The sequence below is a fragment of the Sander vitreus genome, chromosome 19 (assembly GCF_031162955.1).
Source record: "Sander vitreus isolate 19-12246 chromosome 19, sanVit1, whole genome shotgun sequence".
NCBI classification, from domain to species: Eukaryota; Metazoa; Chordata; class Actinopteri; order Perciformes; family Percidae; genus Sander; species Sander vitreus.
In genome coordinates this window covers 36,623-57,977 of record NC_135873.1, presented here as the reverse complement: position 1 = coordinate 57,977, position 21,355 = coordinate 36,623, and the positions used below count along the sequence as shown (strand labels likewise).

Sequence of the window (21,355 nt, the reverse complement as noted above, 5' to 3'; positions counted from 1 at the left end):
AGTCCTTACCTAGGTACTGTCAGGGCACGCCCTCATACTCTGCTTCTGACTGGCTAGTAGTCCTTACCTAGCTACTGAGCATGTGTGACTCCCAACAAAGATGGAACAGAAGTGAGATGTCTCACTCTGTAGCTAAAACAGAGAGCTCAACACACAGGGTGAAAATAGGAGCTGCAGCAATGTGTAGTACAACAAAAATATGGTGTTTTATTTTTAAAATAAACTATGTAAACCTATTCTGGTACAACCTCTAAATACAATTAAGAACCTGAAAATGAGCATAATATGAGCACTTTAACATTTGACTCAGAGACAACACGTCTACTAACCACAAAACCATCTCATCTCATCATTCGTTCCGTTTAATACAAACAGGAAATGTTTGAGTCAGTGAGGAGGCGTGAATTGGGTAGTGTCTCTTTAAAAAGTAGTGGATGGTGGTTATTTTTAGGCCAGCAGGCGTTACATGGAGCAGGGAGCAGGTGTCAGCCATTTTCTTTTTCTTTTTTTAACAAATGATACTGCCTATACTATAAATAAAATAAAAGAACACCAAACGACAGAAAATGGCTTGTTTATTGCTAAGGCCATATGGTCAAATTTAAATAATGTATTTAAAATGTAATAACAGTAACTTATTTTATCAGTCAGTTACTGTTAACCAACATAAATAAGTTCCACTAGGCAGAAGGGAACTTTACAACAACGTTGAATGCACCATGAGTTTATGAGGTGCACTTGAGCGCACCATTAAGTCCCGTCGGTGGTGTTTCTCCGACAGTATCCACAGTGTCTCAAAGTGCAGCTAGTCTCCCCTTGTGTCTTTAGCTGCACACTGTTGGACGTCCCAGTGATGGAATCCTTTCCAGTAAAACACAGCCACACGTTAGACCATTTAGCTGTCTGCATTTTTAATGTGTTTGAGCCAGCTACTAGCTAACAGTAGGCTAACGTTACCTGCTGCCAAGCGGCCCCATATTGTTTTTCAGAGCACATGAGTGATTCGCTTCTCTAACAGGGCGCCCTAAACAGCTTTAATAATACAAAAAAAACATGCTAATTTTCCCTCTGTTGTTCTGCCAGAGTGCAGCAGAATGCTTCATTTGCATGTTAAAGTCCCACTTGAGCCTGATGATCGGAATAATGTGATATGAAAGCAATAGAAAAGCTGTCACCTCTCTCTGTGTTTATATGTTAATTTGGTACAAAAAGCTCAGACGTTTTGTGAGGCGAGTTTGCAAAACCTCGCTGCGTTGTGTTGTGTGTTGCTTTTTTTCTGGCAAGTGCGAGTTGGCGCCGTCACCGATCCTGTCAGTGGCGAGCGAGAGCAGGAGGGAGCTGAACGCCCTCGGGCAAATTGCTCAATGAATCAGCTCACTGGAGTGTGTGTGTGTGTGTGTGTGTGTGTGTGTGTGTGTGTGTGTGTGTGTGTGTGTGCGTGCGTGCGTGTGTTCCCATGTGAGTGTGTCTGACTTAGTGATTGCCGTTTGAATTGTTTGTCTGAGTACATTGAGTACATTCATTTAACGATGGACTGTGTGTGTGTGTGTGTGTGTGTGTGTGTGTGTGTCTCTGTGTAAGTATTTCCTTGCTAATGTCCAAGTGTGTGTGTGCGTGTGTGTGTGCGCTGAAGTTTTCCTGAGGCCAGTGAACTAGCCTACATCACATAGGTGTGAAATGGAGACATCACATCTGTGTGTGTGCGTGTGTTTGTGTGTGTGTGTGTGTGTGTGTGTGTGTGTTATTGTGAGACACAGCTGATGTGACATCCTCCCACCTGCGAACAACAAGTTTAAGTGCGAGTCTCTGCACCCTGGATTGTGTCACGAAAACTGGATCCTGTCTCCCAAGATGACGACAACAACGTATTTGTGATACTTCAAAGACAAGCCCAATCTGGGACAAAGGTTTAGTTCCCTCGAAATGTAATTGAGAATGCAGTTTAGTTTAGTATGACAACTGAATCTTTAGGAGACAGGGCTGCTTTTAAAAACAGAACATTTTGTTATCAGACATTTTAAAAAGACTGAACGTCTCAGGAATAGTTTGTGCAGCCGAGACGCCACAAACTTGTGGCTGGTTGTCAGAGTTTCATTTCGCCCAAATTGGTCTGAATCAACCCAAGCGTGCAAAAGGTTTTCTGTTAGTTTCTGTATGAATATTTCTTTCAGCCTGAGGGCTTGAGCCCACTGGGAGCTGCCCAGTACAACCACCATCTGCTGCTCCGCATCGCTGTGTTGCTCCAGGGTACACTGAAAGTTCTCAATGTCTTAAAAAGCCAGTGGGATGAAGGATTTCACTTTTCTCTGACTTTTACCCCTCCTGTTGTCCTCGGGTCAAATTTGACCCGTTTTCAAAAGTTTCTATATCATAAATATGGGTTTCTTTTAACAAAATTGCCCCAAAATAACATAGATGGTTCCATAAGACGCTCTTCACAAAGGAAATTAAGGCTCAGATCTCTATTTTCAAAGAATTTTGGCTGTTTTTATTCAATTTTATAGCGTTATCCTGACTAAACTTTGACATATCTGTGACTATCCATTTCCTTCATTCCTCTGATCTTAACCATTATTCAAAATCATTCATAATTTCTGTTTTTTTCTTACACAAAAATTAGAACATTTCATATAAATGAGGGTTATTGACCATGAATTCCAAAGAATAAGTGTAAAACTAGTGCAAATAAATATGTCTAGTGGTGACTATACTGGTGTTAATGGGAAAAAAGTGCCAAAAACGTTGAAATAGGCGACATAAACGTAAAAACAAAGAGATAAAAGAGTATTAATTTTGACCCGGGAGGACAACACAAGGGTTAAGAGTTATCAGTTTGTTATTCTAGTGCAGGGATGGGCAATTGGTGGCCCCCGGGACGCATGCGGCCCGCGTCCTCACTCAGCGCGGACAACAAATCAATCAAACAACCAAATATCAAATTGTTGGTTTCACAGGGTTTTGGGAGCAAGCGGCCCGTTACGTTCCAATTGTAATCATACTGCCCACTGTAAAGGGGGCGCTCCCTCGAAATAGGGAGCATTGTTGTGCTACAATAATATGTATAAAGTCCTATACATGCACTCAAAGTCAAAATTAATAATAGTAAAAAATTAAAAAATTAAAAAATTAAAATGAGAGAATCCAGCAACCACAGTAGTAAATCTCTATCATTACAATACACCAGCAATACCATAGGCAAAAAAAGTGATCCTATGACCTCTTAAATCCTTCATTTTCATTATTAATTCTGGTCAGCATGTGTTCATATGATACTATTTCTGACATAAGTTCCAGCCATTGTTTAAATTCTGGGGGGGGGGGGGGGAGGTATTTTTCCACACTAGTAGGATCACTTGGATGGCCGTTACAACCCCAACCTTTATTCCTGCAAAATCCTATTTTGAAACTTCTAACAATTCTGCTTGGTCCCCTAATAGGCACAACCTCCTGTGTTTTAGGTATAATAAAACCTAGCCCTTTCTCTATGTGTTCTATGACTTCTTCCCAAAAAAGGCGTTTACCAATTTACATTCCCAGAGTGCATGTAAAAATGTTCCTGTCTCTGTCTGACATTAGCCTCCCCAGTTGTTGATCTGTCTGTCCGTCTGTTTCTCTGTCCTCCCCACAGGCCGAGAGAGGCGGAGAGAGAGCGAGTGTGTCCGTGTGATGGCGTTGCCGGCTGAACACTTATGATCGGAAAACATGGAGGCCATCAGTGCAGTCAACGCCACGCCGGACGACCCCGGGTATGCTAACTACGACCCGACGACCGGCGCCGACCCCCCGGAATTACCCACGCTGGTGTTTGAGGGAGTCAATTTCCCAGAGGACACCATCAAACTGTTGAGTGTGCAGGTAGAGGTTTGATAGTTTTTCCCTGTAAACTATATATATATATATTGGTTACAAGGGGGGGGCAAGGTGGCCTTGACCAACTGCCACTTTGCTTGTTTGCAAGCCATGATGTCTCTCTCTTTCTCATGAATTTTTTAGTTGTTGCTTTGATTTATACGTTCAATCCCTTTATATATATATATATATATATATATATAAAGGGATATATAAAGGGATATGAAGGGATATATAAATATATATATATATATATATATATATATGTTGTTTTATACGTCAATCCTATATATATATATATATATATATATATATAAAGGGATTGAACGTATAAATCAAAGCAACAACTAAAAAATTCATGAGAAAGAGAGAGACATCATGGCTTGCAAACAAGCAAAGTGGCAGTTGGTCAAGGCCACCCCCCACCCTCCACCTTGCCCCCCCTCTCTCCTCCTCAATAGCATTTAAAGCTACAGACACAGAAATGGCACATCCTAAGGAAAGCTCATTGTGGGACTGGCTCTAGTGGCTGTAATTCTGCACCAAGGCTGAATTTTGGGAAAGAGACTTCAGATACAGTATTAGGGGACCACTGAGGCCTATATAAAAGATACTTCAGATACAGTATTAGGGGACCACTGAGGCCTATATAAAAGATACTTCAGATACAGTATTAGGGGACCACTAAGGTCTATATAAAAGAGACTTCAGATACAGTATTAGGGGAGCGCTATGGCCTATATAAAAGAGACTTCAGATACAGTATTAGGGGACCACTAAGGCCTATATAAAAGAGACTTCAAATACAGTATTAGGGGAGCGCTATGGCCTATATAAAAGAGACTTCAGATACAGTATTAGGGGACCACTAAGGCCTATATAAAAGCACCCAAAAAGCAGCATGTCATAGGACCTTTAAAGGCAGCTGTAGTTCCAATAAGACAACCTGTAAGGGGGACCGAAGAGGGAAAAGTTACATAGTATGCCTTTAATTCAGTCAACATAAAAACAATGATTATATACATCACAGTGTAAACCCAAACAGTAAACATTGACTGAAAGGATGAGGCTGAAACAAAAAGCTTATATATGCTTATATATATGTTCTTATCCATTATATCCATTAAAGGAACATGCCGACTTATTTACACGTTGTGATTTGTATAGTCACAGCGAGTACAAATCATTATTCCACAACCACTGCACTATTAAAGGTTAAAAATTATATTTTCTCTGCATCTAATAGCAGTCAACTAACTGGTGCAATTTTTATTGATTTAACAAAAGCATTTGACTTAGTTGATCATTACTTGCTCTTGGATAAATTGTTCTCTGCTGGTTTGTCACGCAATGCACTACTCTGGTTCAATTCTTATCTCCATAACAGAAAACAATGTGTTATTATACAAGGATGCAAATCCGATATATTAATTCAGCAATGAGGTGTCCCTCAAGGTTCAACTCTTGGTCCACTTCTCTTTTCTATTTTTGTTAATGACCTCCCATCAATCTGCTCTGAATGTTGTGTTCAGCTTTATGCAGATGATACAGTATTATACACTTCCAAAACTAATTTATTACAAATCGAATCAGCTCTGCAGTGTGACTTTGATAGCCTACAACATTGGCTCATAAGAAATAAATTATTACTTAACAAAACCAAATCGCACATTATGATTTTTGGAACTCCACAGACCATCAAATCCAAATTAAAAGGTCATACATGTGTAATTACATGTTTTGATGGTAGTTCACTGCAAAAAGCTGAACACACCAAATACCTCGGACTTTGGCTAGACTCTGAGCTCTCATTTAAGTATCATATTGATTATATTTAAAAAAGAATCAGTTTTGGTATTGGTGTTTTCTACCGATCCAGAAAATGTTTCTCTCTTACTGTTAGAAAGAAACTTGTGCAACAACTTATCTTACAAATTATGGACTATGCTGATGTTGTATATCAGGTTGCACCCAGCACTAATCTGCTCCCTCTCAATGTTGCTTACAACAGAATCTGTAAATTTGTTCTTGGATGTCCTTTTACTACTCATCATTGTATTATGTATGAAAAACTTGCTCTTCCATCACCTTCATTAAGAAGACATCAGCATTGGTTGCTGTTTATTTACAAATGTATACATTGCAATTACCCTAAACCTTACCTTAAACAGCTTATGGTACCCTTTTCCTCTACCTACCACTTTACTACTCTAGGTTTAAAGCCCCCTCAGATTGGAATAATCTACCTGTAAATATTCGGTCCATTTTATCTCTCCACTCCTTTAAAAATGCCCTGTTTTCCTATAACAGTACCAACTGTGCCTGTCCTTAATCTTCACCATCAACACCATAACACCTCTTCTAATATTATGAGTAGTATCCAGTTTCTATTCCTTTTTATACCTGTTTTTTGTTTTTAACGGTCAAAATCTCAAAAGCAACTCATCAAAACCCGACACAAGAATAACGTCTGTCTTTGGACATGCAGTCAGAGCGTTTACATCATCAGTAGTTATTTCTGTATCTCCCGTAGGGTGAGTACAGGGTTGTGTAATGTGGGCCAGAAACACAGAAAGAATAATATATAATAATTCAGAAAGATTCAAAACATTTAAGCAGCAGATGTTGTCGCTAGTCCCTAACATTTCCAGTATGTCAAAACAACTGGCTCTGACAGCTGTTGGTGTGTGTGTGTGTGTGTGTGTGTGTGTGTTTTATGTTTGCAGGTGGTGTTGATCTTGGCCTACAGCACCATCATCGTGCTGGGGGTTCTGGGTAATTCTCTGGTCATCTACGTAATCTACCGCTTCAAGTCGCTCCGCACCGTCACCAACTTCTTCATCGCCAACCTGGCTGTCGGTATGTTTATACACGCACACACGCACACACACACACACACACACACACACACACACACACACACACACACACACACACACACACACACACACACACACACACACACACACACACACACATTCACACAGACACACGCTCTGATTTGATGCTGTCAGACTCATCAGACTCAGAGAAATCCTCTGACATCCAAAGAACAAGGCCTGTTTTTGTGTGTGTGTGTGTGTGTGTGTGTGTGTGTGTGTGTGTGTGTGTGTGTGTGTCTGTGTCTGTGTGTACGTGTTTGTGAGTGCGTTGCCCTCTGCGACGATGACTCAAACATCTGTCAGCTGTTATAAGTCGTCTCCCCGTGATGTCTGCGGCTCTGTGTGGGCGAGAGATGAAAATCAAACATTCATTGTCGGCCGTCTTTGACTGCCACGCGGCTGACAAGGACGACCGTTATCGGCGTTACGGTTAACGAGACATAAAATGGGATTGTGATGACGAGCGTTGAAATAGACGGAACAAAAGAACTCCCAGAGGCACACTCACGAGTATTTAAAAAAAAAAAAACTTTTTCAAGTATGAAACATAATTTTGTGAACGATCAAGAGAGACTTTGACTCGTAAGGTCCTTTTTAAGGTGCAAATGATCTACTTTTGTATTTGGTAAGAAGCATGATACGTAGTTTTATAAAGAGCCTAATATTAGAGGAAGGGAGAGGACAGGGAAAGATGAAGAGAGACTTTGACTTGTGAAGTTCTTTTTAAAGTGCCAATGTTTTACATTTTATAAAACAAAATCAGTTCATGTTATCCAGCTGAACACTAACACGTATACTGTACTGTATGCATTTCATTTTTCTTGATTCTTGTTTTGAATAAACAACAATAAGAGTAGCAGCAGAAGTTGGCATCAAGTATAATAACACAGTATAGTATGTAAGTATGTAGTATTTATGTCTGGCTCGAGCTTTAGGACCTCCCGTCGTGCCGGGGCCAATTAAAAAAAGGGTCGGGGGGATGAAAAATGATGAAAAATGTTGGCCTTTTTTTTTTTTTAGATCTCGGGTACAATCTATCCCCGTTGATCCTGTTTGTTTGTTTGCTGCTTTCATGGCTGTACTAACGTTACAGCTGTAGCGCGCTGGGTTTACGTTTTTTTCAGGTATATCTGGCAACCCGGTCTGGCTGTCAAACTGGGTAGTTGATACCAACAAAAAGGCCAAAACACAAACAGACATTATGTCACGGAACGTACATTTCAAAAGGAGAAAATACTGGCATTAGCATTGTTGTCAGAAAAGATAGTATTTCAAACATGTTTCCTTAACATCTATATTACTCTTTATTACAGTAAATATTTTACATATTGGACCTTTAAATGTCACTTTGAATTATTCTAACTAATGATAATGTAGAAAAACAAGGATTTTAAATTCAGGAAGGTCCACATTTATTTCGGGACGTTTCTGGGAGCGTTTAAGGTAGAAAAATGTATCAGAAGACTGACATTATTAACTGATTTTGGCTTAAAAAAAACTGTTGTTTTTTGGGTTTTTTTTTTACACGGGACATGAACCCTGCTTTGGTTTCACTTTTTTATGAAATCAGATAGTTTCATAAAAACAACGGCTCGCTGTAGTTTCTATCAAACAAATGGGACTTCTTTTCCGTCGCTGTCCGTGGTGCTGAAGTCTCCCTCTGAGGCTGTCGCCCTCCGTGGTGCTGAAATCTCCCTCTGCCACTTCTGGAGGAACTATTCCCCAATCAGTCCATCCATTCATCCGATAGGTTTGCACCCCCCACACCCCACCCCGAAGTGGGCTTTATGAATGAAATGTATCGGGTTCATCTTTACTTTACGGTGGGTAATTGGGGGTTTCAAACCACAGCAGTCCTCACTCTGAACTCTCTCTTCCAAAATATCTTTTCACTGTTTACATGGCTGCGTTCTGCTTTTTCAGGATCATCTGAACAAGCCAAATGTCCATGTTCATGTAGAGTAAAGTGGCAGCTGTCCATTCTGTATTCGTTAAGCACTTCTTATGCAAGAACAAAAGACAACGAAGGGGGAGCCAGCGAGAGAATGCCACGCGTGAAATGAAGTGTAAGGAACACAAAATGTGAATGGGAGTGCTTTCATAAACTAGTCCCCTTAAAGGTTTAAAAAGTTGCGGCGGTGCGTTTTTGAGAACAGAGACTGACTGGAAATGAAAAGCGCTGCAGGAAATAACCTAAACCTGCTCCTTTAGAGACAAACGCTTGGCTCTAGTGTGTTCGTGAGACGGGGGAACAGGAACAGGAACGTTGAAAGTGAGGACAAAGTCGAATGAAAGCGAGAGACTCAGCTGAGGAAATCATTACTGACCGTGACTTCACTTAAACAGTGACTTAAGTAAGACAGGGAGTGACAGAGACAACAGCAGGCAATTCTGACATCAAATATAAGAGAATATATAATGAATAAGTCTGCGACGTAGAGACAGACGTAGAGAGTGGCCTTCTGCAGATCCATTAAAGGGAAGACAAAGGCTCTGTGTGTGAACCTTACCATATCTTGGTGTGTGATTTTTGCTTGTTTTACTGCAATATTGTTTGTATTTGCGACATATTTTTAAGGATTACATTACATTACATTGCATTACACATTACATTTAGCCTTCGCTGCGAGATGCGTAGGCTATCGGCCGTCCTGATGTCAATGGTGGAGCTCATTTCGGATTTCGTCGGGTGATTAGTTGTCCCTCGCTGTGAGGGGGCAGCGAGCAGGTTGGCTGATGCGGAGCGGAGTGGGCGGGTCGGGGTGTAGGGTTTGACCATGTCCTGGATGTTTGCTGGGGCTGATCCGTTCGTGGCCCTGTATGCCAATACTAGTGTCTTGAAGCGGATGCGGGCAACAACTGGTAACCAGTGAAGGGAGCGGAGGAGCGGTGTAGCGTGAGAGAACTTGGAGAGGTTGAAGACAAGTCGAGCTGCTGCGTTTTGAATGAGCTGCAGGGGCCGGACGGCACATGCAGGCAGGCCAATCAGGAGGGAGCATGCAGGCAGGCCAATCAGGAGGGAGTTGCAGTAGTCTAGACATGAGATGACTAGAGCCTGAACCAGAACCTGAGCCACCTTCTGCGTTAGAAGGGGACGTGTCCTTCTGATGTTATGCAGCACGTATCTACACGATCGGGTAGTTGCAGCCATGTTGGCAGTGATTGGTAGTTGGTCGTCGAGTGTCACACCCAGGTTCCTAGCAGTCTGGGTGGGGACTACCACAGGGTTGTTATAGTCAGGTCCTGGGTAGGAGAGCGTCTCCCTGGAAGGAAAAGGAGCTCAGTCTTGTCAAGATTGAGCCTTTATTGTTCTAGTTTCCTATGACCTGCCTTTTTTTATTTTTTATTATAATTAATCAACTATATTTACAGCATTTTATTTTGTTGCCAGATGGGTTCCTGAGCAGCCGAGCGATGCTGAGAAAGAATTAAAACAATCATACAGTATATTATAATTATGTTTGATTTAGCCTTTATTGCCGGGATCTTCATCAGAGGGTCCAGAGGACCATTAGGGGGTCTTCAGAGTTACTGCAGGGGGGGGCCACCAAATTATTTTTAATTTTTGAAAGTAAAAAAAAAAAAAAAAATAATGAATCCAACATGTTATTATTTCTTTAAAGCAATCCCAATCATCTCGGGCTATAGACTAGGATAACAGTATCTGTCATTTCCTTCAAGTGAAGAGTTCCAATGCGAACATAATGGTGTCCACTTTCCCTTAATGTTTGAGATATTAAACCTTTATGGGTTTCAAACCCATTGACGTTTTTGGTCCAGATGTTGATAGACCTGCTGTCTGTCTGAGCAGCTGGCATCTCTCTCTCTCTCTCTCTCTCTCTCTCTCTCTTTCTCTCTCTCTCTCTCTCTCTGATTGTGGCTCTGGCGCTCTGCAGTTGTTTTAACTGTCCTCAGATCACTCAGCAGCTGTTTCATCACTAATGACATGCAGTATAAATCCATTTTAATTTGCCAAAGCATACAGGAACCGTAGAGAGAGAGAGAGAGAGAGAGAGAGAGAGAGAGCAAACAAACAAGAAATGTCATGTTTCCATCAAGCTTTCTAATGGACTAATTGCATTACATTGGTTTCAAGGCTGTACGTACTTCCTTGGGGCCTTAGCGTTCTACATTGTTTTTCGCCATTTAGGCTTTGACTGGTGCTCTTTAAATTACGTCATCTTGTTGCGCAATGGTTTAATGTTTTTCTGACTGGAACATCAGCGCCACCTGCTGCTCATCTCGATGAACTCCCAATAACCGCATAACAGTAGTGGATGGGAATGAGCATTCATTTTCATTTTCTTTTGCCGATTTTTTCTGAAATTCAGATAAACATCGTCGATTCATTTGGATGGAAACTTGACTGATGTCTTATGACTTACTGTATGTGCAGATGTGAACGGGTGATGTGCTTTGGATTTTTGATGGTAAACTGCAACTTTTTAAAGATCCTGACCGTAATCAAAAGTTTTCAAAAGCGAAAAGCATTTTATTTTGTGCGTTGTCTTCAAGGTTGCGTTAAAAACAAATGGTTAAAAAAACTACTATATAACTGTAACAGACAGTTTGTCAAGTCACATCAAATACACAAAATGATTCAGTTTAATTAAAAACTATGCTAGGTATGCATGGAGCTAAAAACTAATTGAACATTTGCGGAGGTTGTTAGAGCTCGTATACAGAGTTAAAAGAAAGACATTTTGGGAAATCTGCTTATTCGATTTCTTTCTGAGGGTTAGAAGTGAAGATCGATACAACTCGTGTCCGTACGCTGATTATCTTCTACTGGATCTGAAGGCAAGATAGCAAATATTTCTCATAATGTTGAACTATTCCTCTCACATAAAATGTGTACTTCACTATTTGGAGTCAAATCTCTAGGCCCATCCATCCATCTTCATCCACTTATCCGGGGTCGGGTCGCGGGGGTAGCAGCTCCAGCAGGGGACCCCAAACTTCCCTTTCCCGAGCCCCATTAACCAGCTCCGACTGGGGGATCCCGAGGCGTTCCCAGGCCAGGTTGGAGATATAATCCCTCCACCTAGTCCTGGGTCTTCCCCGAGACCTCCTCCCAGCTGGACGTGCCTGGAACACCTCCCTATGGAGGCACCCAGGGGGGCATCCTTACCAGATGCCCAAAACCACCTAAAATGGCTCCTTTCGACGCAAACCTCTAGGTGACAATTGAAAATGTTTTTCAGGTATTATTAAAAAGTATTTAGACAACGTGATATCATGACTTTGCGTAAACATACGCAACTGTACGCATTTTGAGCGCTGTATACAGCGGACCTGTTGGGTTTAGGAAACGTGACACGCGGGACACGAAGGAACTGCGTGAAAAGTTCTCTGTTTGACCCATCCCGCCCCCCGACCAACCTCCCTACGCGGATTTTCGCCCTTTCATACTACTCGCTACGGCGTAAATTCACACACAATCGCCAAGGTAATGCAAGTCAATGGAGGCCAAACGGCGTTGATAAACACGCTAAAAAGCCAGTATTCGTCTTGATAACATGCCAAAATGGCGTACGGATTGGCGTGTCATACATATGCCACTTCATGAAACAGTCTGTTTAGCGGACTGTCAATCATTGTAAACAGTTTTGTAGCAACGCTCAGCAAAGGTGTACAGGACCAACAATCAGCCAATGAAATGGGCACGTAGTGTGAGAAGAGAAAGAAAATGATGGAAATAATAACTAGAAGAGATCTCAGAGAGTGCAGACCTCTGCCAGCGCCAGATGCCTTATCTCACAATGTGAACGAAAGTGAAAAATAATTGTGTATTGGCTTGTAATTCGGATCCGATCCAAAATGTAATGTGTTCTTCCTCTGCCCTTGCTACACCCTTCCACCAAGCTTCAGTGAATCATTACACATGACTTTCACCCAGGAGACAGAAAAGAAAGGAGTTTTTCTAACTTTATGGAACAAATGGAATATTAGGGGGTTTTCACACATGAAAGTCCAAACCAAGGTTCATCTTTTTGATACATTGTATAGATTTGATCCGGTAAGTTTTGGTTTCACACTGCAGTTATGCAAGCGCACTAAAGATCTATACGTGACAAAACTACATCCTGCCGTCGTCACATACGTGAGCTGCGTCTCCAGATACTTATAATTGATTGGTCTGTAGACAGGCTTCCTCGTCCTCTCGTATCCTCTCTCTGTGAGTTTCACACCTGTAATTTTGGTTCGGATCAAACTGAAAAGTCCGATAGTCCGGACCAAATGAGGTATGTGTGAAAACGCCCTTAGAGAGGGGGGGGGGGAATAAACAAACTATGTCGTTGTATGGTTTGGAAGAATTGTTGACGGGTACCCAGAGCGTTAAAGACATGACGCCAAGCGGCCGTGTGTGATGAGTTGGGAGTGAGAATGTGTTGCGAGGAGTCAAACCATAAAAATGTATCACATACAGTACATGTTGAACAGTATATTTGCAGCAACAGAAGGTCAAGGGAGTACGTCACCAAACAACAATGAGCGTAAAATCCAAGAGATGCTAAATGCACACATTAGTTTAAATATATCAGAAAGATATTTTCAGTAACAGTTCTTTGTCTGCAGCCGACCTGCTGGTGAACACGCTGTGCCTCCCCTTCACCCTCGTCTACACGCTGCAGGGGGAGTGGAAGTTTGGCAGCACGCTCTGCTTCCTGCTGCCTTACGCCCAGGGGCTCGCCGTGCACGTCTCCACGGTGACACTTAACGTCATCGCCCTGGACCGCCACAGGTGGGTTTCGGCTTATTTATTCACAAGTTTTCATGGTTGTATTCAGGCCTCATCTGTATGTCAAGGAAGGTTTAAGTATGCAAAAACAAAAGAAAGAAGCACATTCATTCAGGTTGCTGTCTGTTTCCTTTGTGAATTCTCCAAATACATCATATCATACCCAACTGTTATTTACCACGGAATTAAAGGAGATTTATTTCCGGATCTCCGAAGTCTCCGCATCTGTGCTCTGCTGTCGCTGCCTCAGTACAGTCCGTTGCAGCCGGAGACTAACTGCAACAGAGTACAAATCAGGACTCTCTACCATCAAAAATCACCGATAAAGGCTTCTAAACCACATACTACACAACCGGCAGGAATGTGATCCAAAATTGGGGAGAAAATGAACAGCATTTGCAGCCAAGATTACAGGGTTCCATGATGTTAGCATGTATCTTACACAACGGAAACGTCAACGTAACACACATACAGTATCGTACATGTATTTAGAAGGGAACTGTAATGGAAAATAGCAGCACTTTCTACCATCACAAATCATTGAAAATGGCTTTTAAACCAAATACTACGCAACCGGACATGTTCCAGCATGAATAGGACTGAAATTAGGGAGAAATTAACATTTGCAGCCAAGATTGCAGCTTTTCCTGGTGTTTAGTATGTAGCTACTTGTAGTTAGCAGTGGAAGTTTAAACAGCCCTTTCTACCCTCAAAAATCACTGACAATGGCTTCTAAACCAAATGCCACACAACCGGATGTGTTCTAGCAGGAATGTGGTCCGAAATTGGGGCGAAATTAACGACATTTGCAGCCAAGATTGCAGCTTTCCTTGATGTTAGCATGTAGCTACACGCAGTTAGAAGTGGATTGTAATGGAGGATAGCGGCTCATTCTACCGTCAAAAATGGCTGATAAAGGCTTCTAAACCAAATACTACACAACCGGACGTGTTCTAGCAGGAATGTGGTCCGAAACTGGGGAGAAATTAACGACATTTGCAGTTAAGATTGCAGCTTTCCTTGATGTTAGCATGTAGTTAGAAGTGGATTGTAATGGAGGATAGCGGCTCATTCTACCGTCAAAAATGGCTGACATTTGCAGCCAAGATTACAGGTTTTCCTGACTTAGACGTAGCTACATGTAGCAGGGTCTTTAACGTAAACACTGCAGCGTGCCTAAAGCAGATGACCACGTATAGCAAATCACATCCCATGTTTGTGAGAAGTGTGTCAAAGTGTGAAATCTGAGGTTTTGGCTCACAGGTATTTCTTTTAAATATGTTTACCTCATTATTTTGAAGATTTGGCCACATTTAACATGAACATCTGACATTGTGAGATTTTAGATATGACAGAATATACAGAAAAGCGTTAAAGTTCCCCTCTTATTCTGGTGTGACTTGCTCTGGAAAACAGCGTCAGCTAACTTGGCTGAAGTGTGAAGTTTTTAATGGTGAATATTTAGTCTTTTTGATTCATCGAGTAGCAACAGTTGAATGTGACCTGCAAACCGTGTGCCCACGTCCTCATAAATGATTCAAATGTCATATTTAAAAGTAATTGTTTACCCTGAATACAGTTGCTCTCAGGAAATAGGATTACAATGAATATTCAGATGCAAATGGAGCCCACTCTGATGGCCTCGCTGCACGACTAAGCGCGATCACGCTTTGTTGGCTACTGTTTTGCCAACTCCAGTGTAGGTGTGAAGAGGAGCCGTGCGGTGCATTTTGAACGAATAATGACTCATCAACATACTTTAAACCTGTGTGACCCTGCTGATTTTATACAACTCGTGTGTGGAGTTGAGGCAACTTTTAAAGGGGTCAGCCCTATGTTCCCACAGCCAGGTTTAGGGGTAGGGGGTTAGGGTTAGGGGTTAACCTAACCCTAAAATCTTAGAAATGTGGCAACTGTGGGGACATAGGGCCTAATTTTGAAAAGAATCTTACAAATGTAAGAACATAGGGCTGTGGGACCATTGGGCTGTGGGACCATTGGGCTGTGGGAACATAGGGCTGTGGGACCATTGGGCTGTGGGAACATAGGGCTGTGGGACCATTGGGTGGTGGGACCATTGGGCTGTGGGAACATAGGGCTGTGGGACCATTGGGTGGTGGGACCATTGGGTGGTGGGACCATTGGGTGGTGGGACCATTGGGCTGTGGGACCATTGGGTTGTGGGACCATAGGGCTGTGGGACCATTGGGTGTGGGACCATTGGGTGGTGGGACCATTGGGCTGTGGGACCATTGGGTTGTGGGACCATAGGGCTGTGGGACCATTGGGCTGTGGGACCACTGGGTTGTGGGACCATTGGGCTGTGGGACCATTGGGCTGTGGGACCACTGGGTTGTGGGACCATTGGGTTGTGGGACCATTGGGCTGTGGGACCATTGGGCTGTGGGACCATTGGGCTGTGGGAACATAGGGCTGTGGGAACATAGGGCTGTGGGACCATTGGGCTGTGCGAACATAAGCACGCTCCCCTTTTAAACATGTATGAACTGCACTGAGAGGTTTGCTCGTACATGGAAAGTTTGCTTCCAAGATAAAAAAACTCACGGTTTAAATCAAGCACCAAAATGCACCAAAACACTTCTTTTGTAAAGATATTTGGTTCTGTGATACGTTCCTGGAGCTCTCACTCGCGTCCGCAATCTGTCGTCGTCGTTTTTGTGTGTTTTTGCGTCCACCTTGTCCAGGAACGGCAGACGGAAATCTGCTACAAAGCATCTACCACTCTGTGCTTTGAAATGGATGTTTTATCGGCAGATGGTTCCTGACAATGACATTTAAAAGAGAATACAGTTCATGATCCGAGCATCTGGGTTTCTGTTAGCTGCACAAGCCAAAAAAAAGAATCAAGTTTACTCAGTTTTGCATGTTGATATCTTCTTCATCACCATCCTCAACTTATAATGAACATAACAAACGCAGCTGAAGAGATGTTACCAGCCTTTGCTGTTACACGTTAGCGTAATTATGGCCAGAAACACAATCGCTGCAGGAATTGTGCAGCCTGCTCTCATGAAGCATTCGTACATACATCTCTGAAAAGTGACCGTAATTGGTATGTATTCCATGTATTTCTTGCTGTATGCCCCACATTGACTGCTGCTGTTAGAGGATGGATACCCAAACCGATCCCGTAGGGACCCGTCGGGCCGGGCCGGGTTCGGACAGATATTTAGAAATGATGGTAGAAGAAGTTAAGGAGAAAACACAAGACTTTCACCAGGAAACGGATGTTCATGTCCTGAAGAAGTTAAGGAGAAAACACAAGACTTTCACCCAGGAAACAGGTGTTCATGTCCTGAAGAAATTAAGGAGAAAACACAAGACTTTCACCCAGGAAACAGGTGTTCATGTCCTGAAGAAATTAAGGAGAAAACACAAGACTTTCACCCAGGAAACAGGTGTTCATGTCCTGAAGAAGTTAAGGAGAAAACACAAGACTTTCACCCAGGAAACAGGTGTTCATGTCCTGGAGAAATTAAGGAGAAAACACAAGACTTTCACCCAGGAAACAGGTGTTCATGTCCTGAAGAAGTTAAGGAGAAAACACAAAACTTTCACCCAGGAAACAGGTGTTCATGTCCTGGAGAAGTTAAGGAGAAAACACAAAACTTTCACCCAGGAAACAGGTGTTCATGTCCTGAAGAAGTTAAGGAGAAAACACAAGACTTTCACCAGGAAACAGGTGTTCATGTCCTGGAGAAGTTAAGGAGAAAACACAAGACTTTCACCAGGAAACAGGTGTTCATGTCCTGAAGAAGTTAAGGAGAAAACACAAGACTTTCACCCAGGAAACAGGTGTTCATGTCCTGAAGAAATTAATGAGAAAACACAAGACTTTCACCCAGGAAACAGGTGTTCATGTCCTGGAGAAGTTAAGGAGAAAACACAAAACTTTCACCCAGGAAACAGGTGTTCATGTCCTGAAGAAGTTAAGGAGAAAACACAAGACTTTCACCCAGGAAACAGGTGTTCATGTCCTGGAGAAGTTAAGGAGAAAACACAAGACTTTCACCCAGGAAACAGGTGTTCATGTCCTGAAGAAATTAAGGAGAAAACACAAGACTTTCACCCAGGAAACAGGTGTTCATGTCCTGAAGAAGTTAAGGAGAAAACACAAGACTTTCACCCAGGAAACAGGTGTTCATGTCCTGAAGAAATTAAGGAGAAAACACAAGACTTTCACCAGGAAACAGGTGTTCATGTCCTGAAGAAGTTAAGGAGAAAACACAAGACTTTCACCCAGGAAACAGGTGTTCATGTCCTGAAGAAATTAATGAGAAAACACAAGACTTTCACCCAGGAAACAGGTGTTCATGTCCTGAAGAAGTTAAGGAGAAAACACAAGACTTTCACCCAGGAAACAGGTGTTCATGTCCCAGCAGTCACCTAATTTCGTAGTATATCATACAAATCGGTGTGCATACATTTTCCCCATTCATGAGAATGCGTTGAAATTGCACTCAAAAAACAAACTTGTAATACACAAACTTTGTCCATGACTTATGAGGACAAGAAAAGTTTGAGTCCTACTTTTAAAGACATTACATATTTGCCACAGCTCAGGTCTGTGCATCAGCAGGGACTGTAAAAAGCTAAAAAGCAGCTTTGCCAGCTTTTGATCCAATCTGCACGACAACAAACAGACGGCTGAACAGAAGACCACAGAGACACGCTGGGCTCGTTTTTAGTGTGCAAAACTGCAGCGCATCGTGCTGCCATTCGCAGCTCTTAGACTTTAATGCTTACTGGCGGCCAGAACAAGAAACCTGAGGACCCATTTAATGAGTTCACTCTTTCTTTGTGCTGACTAAGCTGCAGCCCAGACCAAAACAGACGAGGTGATTATTGAACTTTGGTTCTACTTGTAATGAAAAAGTGGAACCAATACGTTCTTTTCAGAGTTTTTGTTTTTGTTATTCTTATTCTAATTGTCTGACCACATCATGGACAGGATCCGTACAGAGATAGACCCTGTCTGTTAAAGAGTAAGATCCTTTTAGTTTAACATGAAACAGCCCTGAAATCACCATCACCAAACCAACCAGACTCCATGTAAATAAACAGTACTGTTATCATCGTTAAACACACTTCAATTCAAGTCGACAGAAACTAAATAAATCTATCAAAAGCCGTCGTGGTTCATCTTTCAACTGTTCCAACAATCACCACTCTGGTTTGGTTGAAATAAACCCTTAATTCACCCATTTACATGTGGAAATATGCTTCTTTTATACATGCTAAAAGTAGTGATTATTTACAAGGAGTCTGGTGGGGAGAACCAAACCTTAGCTATGGATTGTAAAATGTAGACATTTTGAAGACACTACGGGTGAACAGGGTAAAAGTTTAACTGACAGATATCACCCTGACTAACAATAGTACTACGGAACAACTGATTAACTGTACAATCAACTCGAATAGCGAACGCATTAACTGACTGCAGGAAGTTTTTACTTTTGCTTTCACTGAGGTATAAAAAGACCAAAGACTTCATGTAAGTTATCATTCACAGCCTGATTTATACATCATTTTATTCATAAAAACATGAAGCAATATGGATTTATTATTTTTTTTTTTTTTATGGCTGTTGACAGTATTTTCTGATCTACAGAGCAATAAAGAGGGATATCAGAAATCCCCTCTGTAACAACCTTTTGACTTTAATACGTTAACAACATGAAACAAGAATTTGTAATCTGGCTGTATCCAACGTTCACATTTCTGTTTTGGAAATGTATGCAAATTAGGACATATTTAACAAAATAATGCTTCATTTTTCACATTTAAACATACAATTTCAGAAAATTGTAATAGAACGAACTATGGTCTCAATATAAGTAGCAGCTGTTTCCCGGTTCACCTGTTAGTCGACTTATAGACACGGATGTGTTCCCTCGTTCAGTATTGATCTATAACAACTATTTCCTGATCCGAGAAAAATCCAAAGTGACGTGCGTGTGTGTGTGTGTGTGTTGTTGTTGTGTGTTTCAGGTGTATCGTGTACCACCTGGAGACCAGGATGCGCAAGGACGTGTGTTTCGGGGTGATAGCGCTGACCTGGGTGCTGAGCGCCGTGCTTGCCAGTCCTCTGGCCATCTTCAGAGAGTACGGCTCCTTCAGCATGGAACCGGGACACACCATACAGGTACACACACGCACACACACACACACACACACACACACACACACACACACACACACACACACCTCTTCATCGTGTCTTTGATCCCCTGCTCATTCCCCGCTGTACTTTCCCTCCTCTCTCTCTCTCTCTTTCATCTCTCTCCTCCTCTCTCCTCTCCTCACTCCTTTCATCACTGACTCCTTCTCGCAGATTGCTCTCCATCCTCTTTCCATTCTGTCATTCTGCTTTTTCATTTGTTGCATATTTGGTGTGAATGCTGAAGGCGTACATGTTCTTCTGTTCTTTATTATTATTTCTCCGTACCCCTTTTATTATTTTTTTCAAACTTCAACTCCTACATTTTTCAACATAGAAACCCATTCCCACTTTTTCAACTATTCCAACTATCTCGTCTTAAACCCAGACGTGTCTAAGTTCATTAAAAACTAAACCGACCGTGTCTTTTGTCGCGTCTCAGGTGTGCACGGAGAAGTGGCCCGGTAAAAACACGGACGGCACCGTCTACAGCATCTCCATGTTGATCCTGCAGTACTTCCTGCCGCTGTCCATCATCTCCTTCGCCTACGCCCGCATCTGGTCCAAACTGCGCGGCCACGTCAGCCCGGCGGAGAACGTCGGCGTCGGCAGCGGCAGCAGCGCCGCCGGCTCCGAGCGCCACCGTCGGCGCCGCAAGACCACCAAGATGCTGGTGACCATGGTGGTGGTGTTCGGCGTCAGCTGGCTGCCCTTCCACGCCTTCCAGCTGGCCACCGACATCGACAGCTCGGTGCTGGACCTGCGCGACTACCGGCTGCTCTACACCGTCTTCCACGTGGTCGCCATGTGCTCCACGTTCGCCAACCCGCTGCTGTACGGCTGGATGAACCGCAACTACCGCGCCGCCTTCCTCGCCGTCTTCAAGTGTCGCAAGGGGGCCGAGCGGGGCGGGAGGGGCGGCCGGCTGGACAGCATCCACCCCGTCGGCGGCGGGGGAGGAGGAGGGAGGGCGAAGAAGATAGTGCTCGAGACCCAGGACGTGGTGTCCACGCACCTGAACGCCACGGACGTGTGAGAGCCCGAGGAGGACGGAGGAGGGAGACGAAGAGGGGCGACGGAGGGACGACGGAGGGAAATGGTTGTCAGGAAAATCTTTAGTTTCCCAAAAGACAATGGACGCAAGACAAACAAGATTCCATAGAGACAGAACCAGAGGGGAGAGAAAAATAGAAACAACGAGGAAGAGAGAGAGAGAGAGAGAGAGATGAAGGCGACGGGGTGGGGAGGATTAAAGAGTTTTTGGAAGCCCGAAATAGAAAGAGGAGGCAAAGAACGAGCAGGGATTAGAAAAAGAAGAATGACAGCAGGGCTGCTGAATGACTCAAGGTCTCCTCGACCAATCGAAACGGCGTCGAGGACGCGACCTCGGGTGGAGGGGGGGATTTGTTCCAGAGAAAGGATGTGTGACACTGACAAAGTGGAAAAAGTGGAAAATTTTCGCCTGAATAAAAGACAAGTGGCTTTGATTTTATTTTTTTGGGGGGGTTGACAAAACGTCCCCCGAGACATTTGATGAAAAACTTAAGATTGTTTTTTCTGAAAACCGATTCGACAACAACTTTGGACTTTGAATGCAAAATAGGTCTTTTACTCCACCGTGAAGAGTGGGGCGGGGGACACGGACGCATATTAGCAGGTCTGCAGGGGGGGGTTGAACTTGCAACATTTCAGGCAGCAGTT

At 42.9% G+C, this 21,355-nt stretch overlaps 1 protein-coding gene across 1 annotated transcript; it reads left to right on the top strand.

Annotated features, from left to right (window-relative positions):
* The first annotated feature begins 3,634 nt into the window (after positions 1–3,634).
* npy2rl (neuropeptide Y receptor Y2, like) lies at positions 3,635–20,745 on the top strand. The gene is made up of 5 exons (XM_078276209.1): positions 3,635–3,855; positions 6,576–6,708; positions 13,311–13,476; positions 19,486–19,639; positions 20,097–20,745. Exons 1-5 carry the CDS (start codon positions 3,703–3,705, stop codon positions 20,688–20,690), a joined length of 1,200 nt encoding a protein of 399 aa, XP_078132335.1. The 5' UTR covers positions 3,635–3,702; the 3' UTR covers positions 20,691–20,745.
* The last annotated feature ends 610 nt before the right edge of the window (positions 20,746–21,355 follow it).